We start from the raw sequence: 22,323 nt of genomic DNA on the forward strand, positions 1-22,323 counted from the left end.
ATGCTGGGTCAGACCAAGGGTCCATCAAGCCCAGAATCCTGTTTCCAACAGAAGCCAAACCAGGCCACAAGAACCTGGCAATTACTCAGACTCCAAGAAGATACCATGCTACTGATGCAATTGAGAGCAGTGGCTATTCCCTAAGTAAACTTGATTAATAACAGTTAATGGACTTCTCCAAGAACTTATCCAAACCTTTTTTAAACCCAGCTACACTAACTGCACTAACCACATCCTCTGGCAACAAATTCCAGAGCTTAATTGTGTGTTAAGTGAAAAATAATTTTCTACGATTAGTTTTAAATGTGCTACTTGCTAAGTTCACGGAATGCCCCCTAATCCTTCTATTATCTAAAAGTATAAATAGCCGATTCACATCTGCTCATTCAAGACCTCTCATGCAATCTCATGATCTTAAAGACCTCTATCATATCCCCCCTCAGCTGTCTTTTCTCCAAGCTGAACAGCCCTAACCTCTTCAGCCTTTCCTCATAGGGGAGCTGTTCCATCTCCTTTATCATTTTGGTTGCCCTTCTCTGTACTATATCTTTTTTGCGATGTGGCGACCAGAATTGTACACGGTATTCAAGGTGCGGTCTCACCATGGAGCGATAGAGGCATTATGATATTTTCCGTTTTATTAACCATTCCCTTCCTAATAATTCCTAACATTCTGTTTGCTTTTTTGACTGCTGCAGCACACTGAGCCGATGATTTTAAAGTATTATCCACTATGATACCTAGATCTTTTTCCTGGGTAGTAGCTCCTAATATGGAACCTAACATTGTGTAACTACAGCATGGGTTATTTTTCCCATTATGCATCACCTTGCCCTTGTCCACAATAAATTTCATCTGCCATTTGAATTCCCAATTTTCCAGTCTCACAAGGTCCTCCAGCAATTCATCACAATCTGCTTGTGATTTAACTACTCTGAATAATTTTGTATAATCTGCAAATTTGATTACCTCACTGGTCGTATTCCTTTCCAGATCATTTATAAATATATTGAAAAGCACAAGTCCCAGTACAGATCCCTGAGACACTCCACTGCTCACCACCTCCACTGAGAAAATTGACCATTTAATCCTACTCTCTGTTTCCTGTCTTTTAACCAGTTTGCAATCCACGAAAGGACATCTCCACCTATCCCATGACTTTTTACTTTTCCTAGAAGCCTCTCATGAGGGACTTTGTCAAATCCTTCTGAAAATCCAAATACACTACATCTACTGGTTCACCTTTATCTACATGTTTATTAACCCCTTCAAAAAAGTGAAGCAGATTTCTGAGGCAAGACTTGCCTTGGGTAAAGCCATGCTGACTTTGTTCCATTAAACCATGTCTTTCTATATGTTCTGTGATTTTGATCTTTAGAACAATTTCCACTATTTTTCCTGGCACTGAAGTCAGGCTAACTGGTCTGTAGTTTGCCGGATCGCCCCTGGAGCCCTTTTTAAATATTGGGTTTACATTAGCCACCCTCCTGTCTTCATGTACAATGGATGATTTTAATGATAGGTTACACATTTTTACTAATAGATCTGAAATTCCATTTTTTAGTTCCTTCAGAACCCTGGGGTGTATACCATCCAGTCCAGGTGATTTACTACTCTTCAGTTTGTCAATCAGGCCTACCACATCTAGGTTTACCGTGATTTGGTTCAGTCCATCTGAATCATTACCCATGAAAACCTTCTCCGGAACAGGTATCTCCCCAACATCCTTTTCAGTAAACAGTGAAGCAAAGAAATCATTTAATCTTTCACGATGGCCTTATCTTCTCTAAGTGCCCCTTTAACCCCTCGATCATCCAACAGTCCCTCACAGACTTCCTGCTTCGGATATATTTTTTAAAGTTTTTACTTTGAGTTTTTGCCTCTACGGCCAACTTCTTTTCAAATTCTCTCTTAGCCTGTCTTATCAATGTCTTACATTTAACTTGCCAACACGTATGCTTTATCCTATTTTCTTCTGTTGAATCCTTCTTCCAATTTTTGAATGAAGATCTTTTGGTTAAAATAGCCTCTTTCACCTCTCCTTTTAACCATGCCGGTAATCGTTTTGCCTTCCTTCTACCTTTTTTAATGTGTGGAATACATCTGGACTGTGCTTCTAGGATGGTATTTTTTTAACAATGTCCATGCCTCTTACACACTTTTTACCTTTGTAGCTGTTCCTTTCAGTTTTTTCTAACTATTTTTCTCATTTTATCAAAATTTCCCTTTTGAAAGTTTAGCAATAGAGCCGAGGGTTTGCATATTGTCTCCCTTCCGGTCATTAATTCAAATTTGATCATATTATGATCACTATTGTCAAGCGGCCCTACCACCAATTACCTCTCTCACCAAATCCTGTGCTCCACTGAGAATTAGATCTAAAATTGCTCCCTCTCTCTTCGATTCCTGAACCAATTGCTCCATAAAACTGTCATTTATTCCATCCAGGAACTTTATCTCTCTAGCATGTCCCGATGTTACATTTACCCAGTCAATATTGGGGTAATTGAAATCGCCCATTATTACTGCACTACCAATTTGGTTAGCTTCCCTAATTTCTATTAGCATTTCACTGTCTGTCTTACCATCTTGGCCAGTATACTCCTATCACTATACTCTTCCCCAACACACAAGGGATTTCTACCCATAAAGATTTGATTATGCATTTAGTCTCAGGCAGGATCTTTATCCTGTTGGACTCTATGCCATCCCAGACATAAAGCGCCACCCTGCCTCCCAGATGCTCCTCTCTGTCATTGCGATATAACTTGTACCCCGGTATAACACTGTCCCCTTTCTACCATATCTCTGAAATGCCAATTAAGTCTATGTCATCATTCACTGCTATACATTCTAATTCTCCCATCTTACTTCTTAGACTTCTGGCATTAGCATACAAACATTTCAAAGTGTGTTTTTTGTTTGTATTTTCATTCTGCTTTTTAATTGATAGGGATAAATTGGAATCTTTTAGCTCAGGTGAGTTTTTAATTAGAGGCACTTCGATTACTTTTCTTATTAATGGAACCTCACTGTTGGGATGCCCTAATTCTAATGCGTCATTAGTATCCTTTGAAGATACCTCCCTCCAAACCATGCGCTGCTGAGTGACTGTAGGCTTTCCCCTTTGTTCTAGTTTAAAAGCTGCTCTATCTCCTTTTAAAGGTTAGCGCTAGCAGCTTGGTTCCACCCTGGTTAAGGTGGAGCCCATCCCTTCAGAAAAGTCTCCCCCTTCCCCAAAAAGTTCCCCAGTTTCTTACAAAACTGAATCCCTCTTCCTTGCACCATCGTCTCATCCACTCATTGAGACTCCAGAGCTCTGCCTGCCTCTGGGGACCATGCCACCCTGAAGGTTCTGGATTTAAGCTTTCTACCTAAGAGCCTAAATTTGGCTTCCAGAACCTCCCTCCCACATTTTCCTATGTCGTTGGTGCCCACATGTACCACGACAGCCGGCTCCTCCCCAGCACTGTCAAAAATCCTATCTAGGTGATGCGTGAGGTCCGCCACCTTCGCACCAGGTAGGCATGTTACCAGGTGATCCTCACACCCACCAGCCACCCGGCAGTCTACATTCCTAATATTTGAATCACCAACTATGACGGCCGACCTAACTCTTCCCTCCTGGGCAGTAGGCCTTGGAGACACATCCTCTGTGCGAGAGGACAATACACCACCTGGAGAGCAGGTCCTTGCTATAGGATCCTTTCCTTCTGCACCAGCTTTCCAATCATGAGACCTTCTTCCTCCAAGGCAGAACCAGGGCTGCCAGTCTGAAGTTGGGACTTGGACCTACAAAAAGGCCTACTGGAGACTTGGAGAAGAGGTATCATCTTGATTTTAAAGTGAAGAGGAGAAGGACTGGTGCCATTCAGATACTGTGAGGAGATTAAGGAGTGTGATAAGACAGCATAGAGGAGGTAGATTGTGTAACATGAATTCCATCTTCGATATTTCACCTGCATTGGAAGGGAAGTAATCAACTTTCCCTGTACCTATGGGAGGGAAGATATCTGTTGGGTTTGAGGCATAGTGTGGACTCTTAGTCGCAGTGGTGATGACTCCTCCCACGGGGAGGGGCCCCGTGGGGAACCACAGCTATAGGCTAGATTCAGAGAGCAGACACTGAAGATGGAAAGCTTTATTGTACTGCTGTAGAGAGTTGTTAATAGTGGAGGAAAAGATGGCACTGAAGTTCAGTAAGGTGTCAATACGCTCAGACAGCCTCAGATGAAGTAGTCTCACCCAGATGTACAAGGTTGGTAGTGTTCTGCAGAGCGGGATAAGCCAAACCTGCTGGGTGGAAATGGAGAGCTGGATCATATAGGTACTCACTGAAGAGTAATGCAGGAATCCTCCTGGTAGATGGTGAAGGTGGGACCCGAGGTCCGTGATATGGATACTCTGTGCTGGATAGGCCCTCGAGGAGAGAGTACCCGGAAGCGCAGATTCCTGTAAAGAGAAGAGAGACCCCCGAGGAGCAGTTGTCTAATTAGTAGGAGAAACATCGAAGGGTCGTTGCAAGCGAGAGGCCCCCGAGGAGCGGGTGCCCAGAGCTTCTTCAGGAGCTAGATACCCCGGAGGGTAGCGAGGAGTCTAAGCGTGCAGCTTAGAAGCGGTCAGAGTAGCTTAAACCGAAGTCCTTGCTAACTCGTTCGTTAGGAGCAGAGTGGAGACTTAAATACCCGGAGGTATTGACATCATGCGGTGGGGACATCCCTGACATTCCTGCCATGATGTGTAGATAAGCATAGGTAGCGTGCACGTGCGCACCCTAGGAGGCCACGGGAAGGAGCATGGCGGATGGGGACACCCATGCTGAGTTGGAGATGCCGAGGGTTTCGGCACTCGGCACCTGAGACAACCATCTTTACCCATGGAGGAGGAGAAAGGCAAAAAAGAGGTGAGGCAGAGCAGTCGCAGCTGTCTGTGACTGATGGACGCAACAATATCATCAACTTAAAGACTACATTAAACTTAAGTAAGACTGTGAGAAGTCACAAATTGATTTAAAAGCACTTGTACCATCAAAAAGTGAATTGAACAGTTGTAAATACTTTATTTAATCATCTTGTTTAATGACCCTAACGCTTATAGAACATAAGAACATAAGAAATTGCCATGCTGGGTCAGACCAAGGGTCCATCAAGCTCAGCATCCTGTTTCCAACAGAGGCCAAACCAGGCCACAAGAACCTGACAATTACCCAAACACTAAGAAGATCCCATTCTACTGATGCAATTAATAACAGTAGCTATTCCCTAAGTAAACTTGATTAATAGCCGTTAATGGACTTCTCCAAGAACTTATCCAAACCTTTTTTGAACCCAGCTACACTATCTGCACTAACCACATCCTCTGGCAACAAATTCCAGAGCTTTATTGTGCGTTGAGTGAAAAAGAATTTTCTCCGATTAGTCTTAAATGTGCTACTTGCTAACTTCATGGAATGCCCTCTAGTCCTATTATTTGAAAGTATAAATAACCAATTCACATCTACTCGTTCAAAACCTCTCATGATCTTAAAGATCTCTATCATTTGCCCCCTCAGCCGTCTCTTCTCCAGCTGAACAGCCCTAACCTTTTCAGCCTTTCCTCATAGGGGAGCTGTTCCATACCCTTTATTATTTTGGTTGCCCTTCTCTGTACCTTCTCTATTGCAACTATATCTTTTTTTGAGATGCGGCGACCAGAATTGTACACAGAATTCAAGGTGCGGTCTCACCATGGAGCGATATAGAGGCATTATGACATTTTCCATTTTATTAATCATTCCCTTCCTAATAATTCCTAACATTTTGTTTGCTTTAGCACACTGAGCCGATGATTATAAAGTATTATCCACTATGATGCCTAGATCTTTTTCCTGGGTGGTAGCTCCTAATATGGAACCTAACATCATATAATTACAGCAAGGGTTATTTTTCTCTATGTGCAACACCTTGCACTTGACCACATTAAATTTCATCTGCCATTTGGATGCCCAATTTTCCAGTCTCACAAGGTCTTCCTGCAATTTATCACAATCTGCTTGTGATTTAACTACTCTGAATAATTTTGTATCATCTGCAAATTTGATAACCTCACTTGTCACATTCCTTTCCAGATCATTTATATATATATATAAATGATCTGGAAAGGATCAATATATATATATATATATATATATATAGAAAAGCACCAGTCCAAGTACAGATCCCTGAGGCACTCCACTGCTTACCCTTTTCCACTGAGAAAATTGACCATTTAATCCTACTCTCTCTATTTCCTGTCTTTTAACCAGTTTGTAATCCACGAAAGGACATCGCCTCCTATCCCATTGCTTTTTAGTTTTCTCAGAAGCCTCTCATGAGGGACTTTGTCAAACGCCTTCTGAAAATCCAAATACACTACATCTACCGGTTCACCTTTATCCACATGTTTATTAACCCCTTCAAAAAAATGAAGCAATTTGTGAGGCAAGACTTCCCTTGGGTAAATCCATGTTGACTGTGTTCCATTAAACCATGTCTTTCTATATGCTCTATGATTTTGATCTTGAGAATAGTTTCCACTATTTTTCCCGGCACTGAAGTCATGCTCACTGGTCTATAGTTACCCGGATCGCCCCTGGAGCCTTTTCTAAATATTGGGGTTACATTGGCCACCCTCCAGTCTTCAGGTACAATGGATGATTTTAATGATAGGTTACAAATTTTAACTAATAGATCAGAAATTTCATTTTTGAGTTCCTTCAGTACCCTAGGATGCATACCATCTGGTCCAGGTGATTTGCTACTCTTTAGTTTGTCAATCTGGCCTATTACATCTTCCAGGTTCACAGTGATTTTGTTCAGTTCATCTGACTCATCACCCCTGAAAACCATCTTCGGAACTGGTATCTCCCCAACATCCTCATTAGAAAACACGGAAGCAAAGAATTCATTTAGTCTTTCTGCAATGGCCTTATCTTCCCTAAGAGCCCCTTTAACCCCTTGGTCATCTAATGGTCCAACAGACTCCCTCACAGGTTTCTTGCTTCAGATATATTTAGAAAAATGTTTATTATGAGTTTTTGCCTCTATGGCCAACTTCATTTCAAATTCTCTCTTCGCCTGACTTATCAATGTTTTACACTTATCTTGACAATGCTTATGTTTTATCCCATTTTCTTCAGATGGATCCTTCTTCCAATTTTTGAAGGATGTTTTTTTTTGCTAAAATAGCCTCTTTCACCTCACCTTTTAACCATGCCAGTAATTGTTTTGCCTTCCTTCCACTTTTCTTAATGTGTGGAACACATATGGACTGCGCCTCTAGATTTGTATTTTTAAACAATGTCCATGCCTGTTGAACACTTTTAACCTTTGCAGCTGCACCTTTCAGTTTTTTCCCTCATTTTATCAAAGTTTCCCTTATGAAATTTTAGTGGTAGAGCTGCAGATTTATTTACTTGTCCCCCTTCCAGTTATTAGTTTAAATTTGAAGATGTTATGATCACTGTTGCCAAGTGGCTCCACCACCGTTACCTCTGTCACCAAATCCTGCATTCCACTAAGAATTAAATCTAAAATAGCTCCCTCTCTTGTTGGTTCCTGAACCAATTGCTCCATGAAGCAGTCATTTATTACTTCCAGGAACTTTATGTCTCTAGCAAGTCCTGATGTTACATTTACCCAGTCAATATTGGGGTAATTGAAATCTCCCATTATTATTGCACTGCCAAATTGATTAGCTTCCCTGATTTCTCTTAGCATTTTATCATCTGTCTGACCATTTTGTCCAGGTGGACGGTAGTATACTCATATCACTATACTCTTACCCAACACACATGGGATTTCTACCCATATAGATTCTACTATTTAGTCTCTTGTATGATCTTTATCCTGTTGGACTCTACCCTCCCGGACATAAAGTGCCACACCCCCACCAAGTTGATCCTCCCTATCATTGCAATATAATTTGTACCTTGATATAGCACTGTCCCATTGGTTATCCTCCTTCTACCAATTCTCGGTGATGCTAATTATGTCAGTCTCATCATTTGCTACTATACACTCTAACTCTCCCAACTTACTTCTTAGACTTCTGGCATTGGCATACAGACATTTCAAAGTGTGTTTTTTGTTTGTATTAACAACCTGCTTTTCAGTTGATAGGGATAATTTGGAAATCATTAGCTTCGGTGATTTTTTACATACAGGCACATGGACTATGTTTGTTTTTATTGGAACCTCTCTGTTGGGATGCCCTAACTCTCCTGTTTCATTTGTATCCTTCAAGGATACATTTCTCCGAACCATGCACTGCTGAGTGACTGTCTGCTTTCCCCCTGGTTCTAGTTTAAAAGCTACTCTAACTCCTTTTTGAAAGTTAGTGCCAGCAGCTTGGTTCCACTCTGGTTAAGGTGGAGCCCATCCTTTCGGAAAAGTCTCCCCCTTCTCCAAAAGATTCCCCACTTCCCTGCAAAACTGAATCCCTCTTCCTTGCATCATCGTCTCATCCACGCATTGAGACTCCGGAGCTCTGCCTGCCTCTGGGGACCTGCACGTGGACCAGGAAGCATTTCAGAGAATGCCACCCTGGAGGTTCTGGATTTCAGCTTCCTACCTAAACTCCTAAATTTGGCTTCCAGAACCTCTCTCCCACATTTTCCTATGTCATTGGTGCCCACATGTACCACGACAGCCGGCTCCTCCCCAGCACTGTCTATAATCCTATCTAGGTGACGTGTGAGGTCTGCCACCTTCGCACCAGGCAGGCAAGTTACCAGGCGGTCCTCACATCCACCAGCCACTTTGCTATCTACATTTCTAATAATTGAATCACCAACTATGATGGCCGGCCTAACCCTTCCCTCCTGGGCAGTAGCCCTGGGAGACTTGTCCTCAGTGCGAGAGGACATGCATCACCTGGAGAGCAGGTCCTTGCCACAGGATCACTTCCTGCTACACCAGGGTGATGTTCTCCTATTGGGAGACCTTTCTGATCCAAGGCAGCACTGGAGCTGCCAGACTGGATTTGGGACTTGGCTACTATGTCCCTGAAGGTCTTATCAATGTACCTCTCTGTCTGCCTCAGCTCCTCCAAGTCTGCCACTCTAGCTCCAGAGATCGGACTCGTTCCCTGAGAGCCAGGAGCTCTTTGCACCGAGTGCACACATACAGTCTGTCACTGGCGGGTAAAAAATCATACATGTGACACTCAATGCAAAAGACTCGAAAGCCCCCCTCTTGCTGTGCTGTTATCATCACTGTTGTATACAATGACTTTGAACTGGGAATTAAGAGAAGCAATGCTAAGGATCTTGAATGGAATCTTCACCCCCACTCTGGGAAACCTGCAATAACATCTTTTGACATTCTGGAAGTGTATCACTTAAAACTGTGAATCAAGGTATGGCCTCTGGAACTACTATCTGGGTTCAACCATCACAAGGGTTACATACTGTATCTATCTATCTATGTGAAAGAAAGGAGAACGTTTGTGCACCCTGCTCCCATTAATCCATGACAATCTCTGGGCGACTGGAAATCAAAAGTTCCCAGGTATGTAGAGTGTGAATTTTTTTAATCCTTATTAGTTTTATTTTTCAGATGTTGTTTGATGAATCTGCTGTTTTGAAAAACAGTATTTTATTGGTCTTTGGGACATTTAAAAAATAGTTGTATATGATATAATTCAATCTTCTATTCATCAATTGCTTTTGAAATATTTATTAGTGTGTTTTACTATTCTGATTAGGTATTTATTATAATTCTTGATTTTATTGTTTGATGTTTGAGGAATGATGATGCTTCTGTTTTTTTTCCATTGTAGCACTACATAGAGAGTCTGGCTCGTTTCAGTTTCTAGTTCAGTTTATGCCTGTATGTTTCTGTTTATACTTTATGGTTGCTCTACGGCCTGTATTTGGCTGGAGTCTGTTTAGGTTCTGCATGTGTGACTGAGGAGAGGTATTCTCCTAATAGGAAGTGTATTAGTGTTTTAGGGCTTTCTGAGAGTCAAGCCCACATCCAACACGTGTTACAATAGACCTAATACCATATGGGTTCCAAGTATCTTTGTTGCAGGGACTTCTGTTTGGCATCACAGTTGTACATGTACTTATAATATAACGTGATATTTTTACCTCAGAATACTGTAATTAGATCTTTTTCATGTAAAATCTATTATAAATACATAACTCTTAACTGTGTGTGTGGAGAGGGCTGGGAGAGGAGGCAATAAGGTTCACCTAGAGCACCTAATACCCTTGCCCTGGTCATGGGTTCAGGGGGAGAAGGTGAAGGGAGGTGTCAGTTTTTAAAGTTTGTTACGCTAGAAAGAGCTGGCCTTTTTTTTTTTTTTTTTTTAGTGATCCCAGGACAGAGACTGAATGAATAGGGAGGGGTGGGGGGTGGGGGTGGGCATAGCATAATTGTTCGCACAGGACAGCAAAAATGCCACCACTCGCCCTGAGAACATGTACCTGTTGAGTAATACAGTAGAAGTGTAGGACCAAATGGGTATATTTAGGACCAGTTCACTAAGGGCCTGATTTTCAAAAGCATTTACACGGGTAACCCTGGGATTTACACATGCAAAAGCATTTTACTCATAAGTGGGCTTTTGAAATTGCTACAACATGTGCCATTGAATCGTCCATAGGATTTACCCGCATAGGTACGCTTTACACGTGGAAATGGCTTTTGAAAATTGCTATGATAGTATGCTACATTTACGTTCATAACGTCTTTGAAAATTCATCTGTAAGGCTTTTTTCCCCATTCTGTGTCTGTGGGGAAACCACCTTGATGAATCAGGCGCTTACTGTGAACCAAGTTACCTTCCTACCTTAGAAGGTGCAGTTTACACAAAATCAGGGGACTCAACAGCCTCTTGGTCAGGAGAAGTCAGACAGAAAAATATGGTGACTTTTGGAGGGCCAGTCCAGGCCTTTCACATCTACGTCTTGTTTAGTCCTTGCCTTTTCTTCAAATATACCTTGCAAAAGATCTTCTCAAATGTGTTGTGTTATTTTAACCCAGTCAAAAATGAAAGCATCGTATGTAATGTACAATTACAGTGCTCCAGTGTTTCTTGAGACTTGGATCTGCTAATTACAGGGTGGCTCTTTCAATATCTACTTAGTACTTAGATCCATTTTCAGAACTCATTTTCCCTAGCTATAAACTATGAGGATAATGTATTCATTTTTTTTTGTTTTGCATGTGGAAAACTTGTGTGCACAAGCTTACTCTTGTGAAATTCCATGCAAATTCAAAATTAAAAAGCTGCTGCCATGCAAAATCATGCAGAGCAGCTTATTAGCTATTTCTGAATCATTAAAATATCCATGAAAAAAATCCTTCACAGGCTGGGTTTTGCAAAAAGATAGGGAGGTCAATATTCCAAGTCATTTAGATGGATAACTCACTCCCCCCCCCCCCCCCCCACACACACACACCCACCACTCTGCTCCTGAAGCCACCCACCCAATTCCTGAATCGGGCCCCCTTTTTCTCCCCGGTATCGCAGTACAAAGTGATCCTGGACACTTCCAGTGTTACTGTGGTAATAGCGCTGGAATCTTACTCTATCGGTGTAAACTTTTAGCCCAGCGCTGAGTACGATTCCAGCACTAATATCGGAGTAACTCTGGAAGCATCCAGGATCGCTATACACTGCGATCCCGGGGAGAAAAAAGGGGCCCCAATTCAGGAACTGGGTAGGTGGGAGTGCTTCGGGGTGAGGATGGTAGTGTGGGGGGGGGGCAATATTTGTGAGGGGTGAGGAAGCAATATTGTTTGGGGTATTTAGCGGGGAGGGGGAAGGCTGGAGGGTCGGGCTGGTGCCAATTTCAGATTTATTTTTACATTTCAAGGGGTTGGAAGAGTCTTGGCCAGCAGGGAGAGAATTCAGAATTTTGTGGTGGGGGGGGGGGGGGGGGGGGTGGGAACTGGACCGGAAGACACGGACTGTGTTTTGTTTTAAAAGGGTTGACACCTAATCTGATATTTCTGGAAGATATCCGGTTAAGCAGCCAGTTTTCCAGTCACACAAGGTCGGATAACTTTCGGCCTAACCAGCCCTATTCAGATGCTGGCCTGTTAGGGTTAAAGTTATCTGGCTATATGAAGCCCAATAACTTTAGGCTAGTATATTCAATGGGACGTTTATCCCGCTGAATATACAGGACAAGTTATCTGGCTAACTTTGTCTGGATAGCTTATCCACTGAATGGCTTACTGAGTATGGACCTCGTCGTTATCTTTTTTTGCAAAGTTTTCCGTACAAGTCTGGGTAGAAAACGTACACACACAAAATCATGACTTCTGAGTGAAATTTGGCGCACTTTAGTACATTGGCTTCATGGCATGTTGTACTCTTTTGCTTTATTGCTGTTATTTGCCTTATCTTCCACTGACAAGCTGTCACGATTTTGGCTGCTAGGCAGTCCCCCTGCCAGCAGGGGGCCCTCACTGGGCCATGCTCAGACCCACTCTAGCCTCTGTCTTGAAGGCTTCATGATGCAACAAGGGTAGCCCTATATAAGCCTGCCTCAGTTATAGCTCGAGGCCTCCTCGAGTCACCCTGGCTCTTTGCTTTGGCCATCTTGGTGTACCTTGCCATGCCTTGCCTAGGGTTCCTGTTTGCCTGTGTCTGTGTATGTTCTTGTGTTCCTGTCCTGGCTTTATCTTATCCTGTTTGGGCTTCCCAGTGGCCCTTCTGCTTCCTTTGGGTCTCCCGGTGTCCTTTCTTGCTTGTGGGTCTTGATCTCCTAGTGGCCTAGCCTTTCTGTATATCTCTCACCTTGTCCTTACTCTGGCTGGGTCTCCCGGTGGCCCTTCCTGCCTGTCTGTTCATGTCTTGTTTTGTTCTGTTCTTGCCTGTGTGATTTACCTTCTTCCTGCCTTGTTTCACCATGTTCCTGCTGCCGCCTAGCCTTGTTCCCCTGCCCAGTTTTTGCCCTGCCTTTTCCAGTCAGCATTCCTGGGACTCATCTTCCTTGCTGACTCAGACTGTTTCTAGCCCTTACCTTGGTTTGGTCTCTGTCTGCCCCGACCTCTGCCTGGACTCCAACTTTGCCTGATCGCTGCCTGCTCAGATCATACCCTGCCATGCACTCTGCTAGAGAAGTCTTGCCGGCCACCAGAACCTGCAGGCCCGACCCAAGTGGGTGGTGGCTAGACAGACAGAAGACCCTGTCCTGCTCTGCTATAGGTCCCGGTACTGCTTCAGCTGGGGGATACCCTTATCCAGCCTTTCTGTGTGACAAGAATAGAAAGGAAACAGCACGTTAGCCTGCCAGAGATAATATTTGTTATAAGAGCCAACAGAGTATTTAGGCAGAGGTGATACCTTTAATGGCCTAATGCAGGGGTGCTCAAACCAGTTCTACAGGCCCCCCCCCCAGCCAGTCGAGTTTTCAGGATATCCCTAAAGAATATGCATGAGAAATATTTGCATCCACAGGAGGTAGTGCATGTAAATAAATCTCATGCATTTTTATTGGGGATATCCTGAAAATCGACTGGCTGGGGGGCCCATAGGATTGGTTCAAGCACCCCTGGCCTAATGTATATTTTAGAAGACAAGCTATTGGGACCACTAAGGTCCTTCCTCAGCGATATTGCAAGATTCACAGATTAAGACACCTCGGCCATTTTAAACATATACTACTTGTATGAATATTCACAGCTGGCAAATCATCTTTATGATAAAAGGTTCATATTGTGTCAGGAAATTAATAATCATTGGTTTCTGAGTCATTTTTCCATGAGTTCCATAAATGCAAAAATACACTATTCAAAGCATGACAAATAAATCAGTTCCTGAAATGGAACTTCAGCGTGCCAGATCATTCAATGCAGTTCTACTGAATCATCACCAGAGGGAATTAAGAAGTTGTATAATTTGTTCCAAGAATTGTCCTGGAGTAACTGACATATTTCCACTTTAAAAATAAGTTGCAGAGTTTGAAACGTGTTGCATTCGTCTTTTAACAGCTGCCTCCCAGCTTCAGGAAATGTTGCGGACTGCTGATCTCCCCCAGAACTTTCAGGTTCCCTTTGATTTCCGAATTCGAGCTGGAGAAATTATGGTAAAGTGTACCCATCACCCTTTGGTAGTTTGAAATAGGTTGCTTTTGCTTTTGTACACCATGCCAAACTGGATTCCCTTGCCATTTGGATGGAGATTCGCAGCTCAGCCCACCAACCAAAGTAAATGCAAAGGCTGTCACCAGCTTCCCCATGCAGACCCATGCGAGGAATAAAGAACACACAGAGGGCCATCATTTTGCTGGAATCATCAGATGATTGCCGTATAGGCAAAGTCGTTTACTGATACGTAACTGCTTTTATGACAGTTTGTGCACTGTCTGGAAAGGGGGGGTTGGGGAAGGGAGGGAGGGTGTTGGGGACTTTCACTACTAAGACCTTGTTGCTAAGCACTGTAACTATATTGAAACTAGCTTACTGGCCTTTCAGGGGCAAAGGTGGCCGCTCTAGCTGGGGGAGTGGTCACCTTACATTTAACATTATTAACACCGCCTATTGCTCCCTTTTTTTTGGAATGTAATGTCAGCTAGGAATGCTTTGAAGGTAGTCTCCTGGAAGGTTTGTGGCATCCATACGCCAATCAAACGGAAAAAGGTTTTAGACTCGCTGAGGAAACAGGCTACAGATATAGCTTTCCTTCAAGAAACACATTTGGATTCTAAAGAACATGCAAACTCCAAAGAGTTTGGGTAGGTCAGTTGTTTTCTGCATCTGCTACTACCAGATCCACGGGGGTTGCGATTTTGGTGCATAAAAACATCCCTCTCCAGCTTACTCAAATACAAACACACCCCCAAGGGAGGTATGTAATTTTAGAGGGCACCCTGGCGGGCGCTCAATGGGGCGGATTTTAAGAGCCCTGCTCGCCTAAATCCGCCCAAATCCGGGCGCATTTAGGCGAGCAGGGCCCTGCGCGCCGGTGAGCCTATTTTACATAGGCCTACCGGCGCGCCCAAAGCCCCTGGACTCGCGTAAGTCCCGGGGTTTTCGGAGGGGGGCGTGTCGGGTTGCGTGTCGGGGGCGGGACCGAGCGCAGCTGCGTTTTCGGGGCGTGTCGGGAGCGTTCCGGGGGCGGGGCCCGGGGGCGTGGCTACGGCCCGGGGCGGTCCGGGGCGTGGCCGCGCCCTCCGGACCCGCCCCCAGGTTGCGTCCCGGCGCGCTAGCGGCCCGCTGGCGCGTGGGGATTTACTTCTCCCTCCGGGAGGCGTAAATCCCCTGACAAAGGTAAGGAGGGGGTTTAGACAGGGCCGGGCGGGTGGGTTAGGTAGGGGAAGGTGAGGGGAAGGTGAGGGGAGGGCAAAGGAAAGTTCCCTTCGAGGCCGCTCCGATTTCGGAGCGGCCTCGAAGGGAACGGAGGTAGGCTGCGTGGCTCGGCGCGCGCCGGCTATACGGAATTGATAGCCTTGCGCGCGCCGATCCCGGATTTTAGCGGATACGCGCAGCTACGCGCGTATCTACTAAAATCCAGCATACTTTTGTTTGCGCCTGGAGCGCCAACAAAAGTACGCCTAATCGCGGTATTTGAAAATCTACCCCAATATGTTTTGTGTAATTTATATGTGCTCAATCAATATGACCACTCCTTTTTTTGCCATGCCATCTATTGCCCAGATTGGAGGGGAGGCTTATAGTTGGAGGTGACTTTAACCTTGTGGCAGTTCCTTCCTTAGATAGATCCCATGCTTCGTCTGGGTTGAGAATGAGTCCACGCAAAGGGATGCCCTTCTTTCAATCGGAACTTCAATTAATAGATGGTTGGAGAACATTACATCCCACGAAAAGGATTTCACCCACCTCTCAAGAGCCCATGCCACCTACTCTAGGCTGGACTATTTTTTAATCTCTGAGACCTGTTTTCCACACATAGAGAAGGCTGGGATTGGAAATATAGCAATATCGGACCATGCACCCATTTGGTTCATCTTGCGAGGAGTGGGAGGACAGACATCCTCACAGGGGTGGAGATTCCCTTATTATCTCTATACTGATACTGTATTTCAGGAATATTTGAAAGGGAAATGGTTAGATTTTGTGACCCATAATAGCGCCCATTTTGAACATGACCCAACTCTATTTTGGTATACGACAAAAGTGGTGCTGCTTGGCAATATTATATCTTTTCTGGCCTGGCGACACAAGACATTAGCTAAACGTATCTTAGTACTTAATAGAGCCTTGACACATTGTAAATCTAAACTCCTGCGTGCTAACACTATCGCTAATAGGAAGGAATACTTGGCTAAACAGGTAGCCTTAAATACGGTCATCCATCAAAGGGTGAAGAAATCTTTACTATACTACAAATATAAAATGTACCACCATGCAAACAAAGTGGGGAGGCTATTATCTCGCTTAATAAAGGCAGATAGGGGCTCTAAACATGTGTCTCGGATCAAAACATCTGATAATAGGACTTCCTATAAAACGTCCGAGATTCTTAAGGCATTTGTGCAATATTACTCTAGTTTATACAGCTCAGAAGGGGTAGATATGGCACAATGTCGTGCCTTTCTGGGGAATATTGAGGTGAAACCCTTCTCTGACATGCATCTCCAGAGATTAAACCGCCCAATCGAAGTGGGAGAAATTATAGGGGGCATACAATCAGCCAGGTTATTAAAAGCGCCAGGCCTAGATGGGTTTAATGTGGAATTTTTAAAAATACTATTAGACCATGTCCATTCAGTACTACACAAAGTATTCATGTCCATTATTGAACAGGGTTTTTACCGGCTAGGTATGAATAAAGCCATTATCACGGTCCAAACCAAGCCTGGGAAAGATCCTGACTCAGTGACTTCTTACTGGCCAATTTCTCTACTCAATTATGATCAAAAACTATTGGCTAAGATCTTGGCTAATAGGCTTTCACTGATTCTCCCGGACTATATCGGCCCTGGCCAAGCAGGATTTGTTAGGGGCCATTATGCCATACACAATGTGCGTCACCTGCTAAATGCTATAGCCTATTGCAATTTCCAAAAGCAGCAGTATATAATTGTTAGTTTCGATGCTGAAAAGGCCTTCGATAGAGTAGAATGGGCATACCTTTTTTATCTATTGGCCCAGCACTTCTCAACTGGTGTGTCGCCAAGCACCAGCAGGTGTGTCGCGTGCTCCCTGTCTCTCCCGCTGCTCTTCCTTCCCTGCTGCCGTTGCCGCCGGGCTATCAACATGTTCAAGCCCAGTGGGAACGGCAGTGGTGCTAGAAGCTGTGGCACCCGCGGCTGGCCTTTTCTTCTTACCGCGCCTGCCCCCCCCCCCCCCCCCCCCCGTGACCTGGAACAGGAAGTGATACACAGAGCGGTGTGCGGGAAGGAGAAAGGCCGTGCCGCGTGGAAAAGTAGCAGCGGTGGCAGCAGCATCGGTAAATCTGCTTCAGGGCTTCCTCCCTGAAGGAGGATGTCACATTTTCATTAGAAGATGTTGCAGCCATTTTAGGTTTCACAACACGTGCCCGGTGAGTGCTGCGGTCGTTGGTGCAGCGGCCACTGCGATTTCACATGCCCAGTGCCTCGCCGCCGTCCAGTCACGGGTATCAATGGAGACAGAGCAGCCAGATCACATCCTGCTCTGTTCAAGGCATCACGTGATCCAAGTCACAGATATTAAAATAGACTTCTCTTTCCTCTGTAGTTTTTGGGTGGAGGGTGTGGGTGAACTGGAATCAACTGGATCAACTGGAATAGATCTTGGCGAACTGGTGCTTGGAAGTACATGCACAATTATTTTCATAAGTGAGATACGCACATACATTAGCCAACTTTCTAAAATACCTGCTTCCATGCCTAAACTGAGGATTATTACATGAACATGCTACAATTATTTAACAAATAAAAATATTTATTTATTTCCACTTATTATTCGCAGCATCCAATTAATAATTGATCAGTGTGGAATCCAAATTAACATACATAAAATGAAAAGCATACAAATAAGACATAATATAAAACATATTTAAACAAATTTTCATAAGCAGGAACATAAAACATTCAATACAAATAACAAATTTAAAAGCAAAACAAAAATATTAATTGTTTAAAAACAACTGATTTAAGCTTCTTTCTAAAGAATGTATAATTTTCTTCTTGCCTGAACTCAGATTCTATAGCATTCCATAATACTGGACTAATCTACGAATGTGCACACTTTTATAAATAGATGTATAACCTATGCAGGTCCCTACTTAAAAAAAAAACCATGCATGTACTGAGACATACATGCGTACTTTTAGGGCAGTGATACATGGTGCTTTATAAACCGTGTGGCTCCTGCTGCACAGTTTATAAAATGCAGGCATGACTTTAGGCACACCTGCTTTGCGTGTATGTGCTGAGCTGCACACACTATTGAAAATTACTCGCCTTTTTTTCTTTCAATAAAAGATGACACATCAACAAGGAAATTACTAGAGTTTAAATCAACTTCTCGACTCAAACTGTGTTTATTGTTCGGTTTGTACCATTGAAAGATAATGTTTTGTCAGATGCCTAGGTCACCTTCTGCTGACTTTTTATTCTGCTTATCCATGACTAACAGCTTTTTTGTTCTGCATTCCATGGAGATCTCATTTCATTCAAGGCCTTTGCTAGGTGTACTAGATCAGTGTTTCCCAACCAGTGCACCATGGCATACTGCTGCGCCTTCAGACCTGATCAGGTGTGCCACGGAAAACTCACCACTGCCTGATGCTCGGCTCCAAGCCAGCACCTGGGCTCTGCTCTCAGCACCTCTCAGCAACGAGACGCACCAGCAGTGGCTCTTAAACGTGCAGGAGCTCCTTTCTGAGAGCCTGTGTGATCATGACATGCATGCCTCCACCTCCTCCTAGGTACAGCGGGAGTCGTGGAGTAATTAATGGGCAGCATGCAGGGCCCAGTTATCTGGGACCCGCTTTGTGCAGCACATTCACACTGCACACCACATCTCCTCCTCTTCCTCCTCCGGAACCTCTTTCTTTGAGCCCTTCCATCCTCTTGTCCTGTCCCCAGGATGAGTGAGATGGGGACAGGGTGCACTGAGTGCTGGATGTGATTTTCCTCCAATTGTTGGGAGCAGCAGCGAAGAAGTTTGCACTTCTGTATACTGTAGAGGGAGCTGGTCCATTGTGATGAGTTCACATGTGTTTCAACTCCGCTCTCCCTTCGTTTTAAAATTTGGAAAAGAGATTGGTGGGGCTTTCAGTACTTTCCTAGGTCTTCTATTGACCGTATGAGTCCTCTTTGTCTGCGCTTTATGCTCCATGGAGGCTGGTGCGCCACACAACATTTTTTATAAAGTTGGTGTGCCTTGGGCTGGAAAGGGGTGGGAAACGCTGTACTAGATTTAAGAGCAGATTCCATTGACCCAGAATGCATTTACTGTAGCCTGCACTTTCTCTTCCTCATAGATAGAAAAATGTAAAGTTATGGCATCCAAAAAAAAGCCCTTGTGGTTGGAGTTCAGCTGTAGTGACTCTGAAATTGCCGACAGCCCTCCAGTTGGCATCATTTTCAAGCATGGAGATGACCTGCGGCAGGACATGCTCATTATCCAGGTACTGAATCTCTAGTTTCAACCATACCTCCTATTCACAAATACCCAATGGATGTGTTTAGTCTAAAAGAAAGGAAATGAGGAGTACTGATCAAGGACCTGAATCTAGAAAGTGAGTAATAAGAAACTTATCTCTTGACTCTGAAACTGGAAAAAAAGTTAAAATTGATTATATGATGATAGAGGCACTGAATCTAAACTAACTTCAGTTCAGTTAGAGGTCAAATTGAAAGTGGTTGGTCGTCTAAGTCTGAACTTAAACGGTCAAACAACAGAATTTTAAAAATCCCGCCAGTTAGATCACCCCGACATAGCCAGATAAGTTTTTAGGGGGTTAAAACTTATTCAGCTATGTCGGGGCGTTTTGGGGGCATTCCTGGATAGAGTGGCTGTTATCTAGATAAGTTAGCTGGATGGTGACAATTTTCAGCATTATGCAGCTAACGTAGGTCTAGATGTATTAAGCTATGGTGTTTTTTCACAGGAGGGTTCCACTATCGAGGGAGGTCGCCAGGATAGTGGGACCCCCTCCCTCAAAAAGACATTGCGGCTCTATGGCACATTCTTTTGTCTCACAACCAAACACCATGGGACAAAAGAACATAGGGGTAGATTTTCAAAGGGTTACGTGCTTAAGATACGCGCGTAACCCTTTAAAACCTACCCCTGTGCGCGCATATGTCCTGGGGCTTTGAAAAAAGGGCAATCCGGGGGCGGTCCAGGGGTCGTCCCGAGTCCTCCGGCACAGCGCACAAGATATGCCTGCAAGAGGCAGGCTTAAAAAATAAAATAAGGTGGGAGGTGTTTTAGGTAGGGCTTGGGGGGTGGATTAGATAGGGGAAGGGAGGGGAATGTGGGGGGGGGGGGGGAGCGAAAGAAAGGTTCCGTCCAAGGCCGCTCCGATTTCGGAGCGGCCTTGGAGGGAACGGGGAAAGCCATCGGGGCTCCCCTAGGGCTTGGCGTGCACCCCCTTGCGCACGCCGACCCCGGATTTTATAACATGTGCGCGGTAGCACGCACATGTTATAAAATCGGGTGTACATTTGTGCGCGCCTGATAGTGCGCACAAATGTACCGTGCGCGTAGGATTAAAAACCTGCCCCATAGTGAGCAGCCCTTTAACGTAATGGTGGCCCCCAATTTCAAGGGACCACAATCGCCTTAAAGGGCTGCTACCAAAAGAAAAAAGTCTTGCTGCTCAAGGAAAGGTTGAGCCTTGGTCAGGGCCAACCCCTGGCTCAACCCAGGCTGCCACACAAGGCGGCCCTGACCTCCCAAAACTAATAAATTACAAGAATGTGCCTGCATGGTGAAGACCCCCCAGAAACCCTCCCCTTCCTCCAGAGGAAAATGAACTCATTGAAGTTCAGAGGTCCCCATCCTCCACTCCCTCTCTTTCCCCTTAAAGAAAATCAACTCATTGGGGTTTGGGGGTCCCCAACTTCCTGATTCCTCCCCCCTTCCCCCCCTCAAAAAGTGTGTCATAAAAAATGTCTGGTCTGGGACCCCCCAAAACCACCCTCTCACCCCTAGGATCCCCACCCCCCCTGCTCCCCCTGAACCTTAAAAACCTGCTTCTGGACCTTCGTTGGGGCTGGTGTGCCCCCTCGCACCTAACCTGGTTAGCGCCATTTTTCAAAATGGCGCCAACCTGACCTTGCCCCAGGCACGTGATAGGAGCAAGGTCCGGTGCAGGGAGGTAGTAGGGGGAACCTTGCCCAGATCCAGACCAGACCAGACATTTTTTTATGACACACTTTTTGTGGGGGGAAGGGAAAAGGATGAGGGGTTGGGAACCGCTGAACCCCAATGAGTTGATTTTCCTTTGGGGGAGGGGAAGCTATCACCATGGGGGGCACTTTCTTGTAATTTTCTACTTTTGTGGAGACAGGGCTGCCTCAAGTGGCAGCTCAGATTGAGCAGTGGGACTTTTTTTTTTTTTGCCAACACTTGAAATGTAAGGTGGAATTCTTGGGTCCCACCCTAGGGTACTGGGGCTGCTGCCTCATATTTACAAATCACATGCAAAGAAGGTCATTGTAATAGGGGAGGGTACCAGGGTGGGGAGATGCAAAATATTATGTATATTGCACAATATACGCTGTTTAATGCGCATTAGAACACTACCGCGTAAAACAGTGGATAATTATCCAGCTAATAGATAGCTGGACAATTTTAGGATGGACAAAGAGCTGTACAACTTCCTTCCTTCTGATGGGGTTTGATCATTACCCTCTTGTCTCCTTTAACAAGAAAGTATAAACAATAAGAACAAAAGAAGGAGGCAATTATCAGACAGGCTGTGGAGCTGCAGGGTTTGAATGTAGTTTGTGCTGCATAATTTCTCTTTGAAAATTGCCTGTGGGTAAAAAAAAAATCCATAAATTTTGCACCAGCTTTTTCTGTGGGCAAACATTTGCAGGAAAACAGGGACGGCAACTTTAAAACCGGCAAGCGGGCGCACACTGGCACATGTGCGTCGTGCACGCCCAGATGATCTTTTTATAACTTGCACACACATGTGCACACAGTTTTTCAAGTGGGCACATGCCTAGATGCACAAATCCTGATTCTACTGTGTAAGTCAAGGTATTTTATAACAGGTGCACGTCTACACCATTGCCAGTTTCACCAGATTGTCCACCAATTTGCCCAGTTAAGAGGTAGTTTGAAAGCCTGCCCTCCCCCCAGTTACTCCCTTTAAACCTAGCAGAACTAGCTCATCTCCCATTTTTGATGTGGGTTGGGCTTTTAAAATTCACTT

At 44.5% G+C, this 22,323-nt stretch overlaps 1 protein-coding gene across 2 annotated transcripts in view; it reads left to right on the forward strand.

The window, feature by feature from the left end:
- LOC115091193 (phosphatidylinositol 4,5-bisphosphate 3-kinase catalytic subunit gamma isoform-like) overlaps positions 1-22,323 on the forward strand; it is a 52,280-nt gene that overhangs the window by 19,729 nt on the left and 10,228 nt on the right. For both annotated transcript variants that reach the window (XM_029601219.1, XM_029601220.1), the window contains 2 exons: positions 13,971-14,065; positions 19,414-19,560. In XM_029601219.1, coding sequence (XP_029457079.1) covers positions 13,971-14,065; positions 19,414-19,560 — 242 coding nt within the window. The remainder of the gene's footprint in view (positions 1-13,970; positions 14,066-19,413; positions 19,561-22,323) is intronic.

Source organism: Rhinatrema bivittatum, chromosome 4 (assembly GCF_901001135.1).
Source record: "Rhinatrema bivittatum chromosome 4, aRhiBiv1.1, whole genome shotgun sequence".
Taxonomy (NCBI): Eukaryota; Metazoa; Chordata; class Amphibia; order Gymnophiona; family Rhinatrematidae; genus Rhinatrema; species Rhinatrema bivittatum.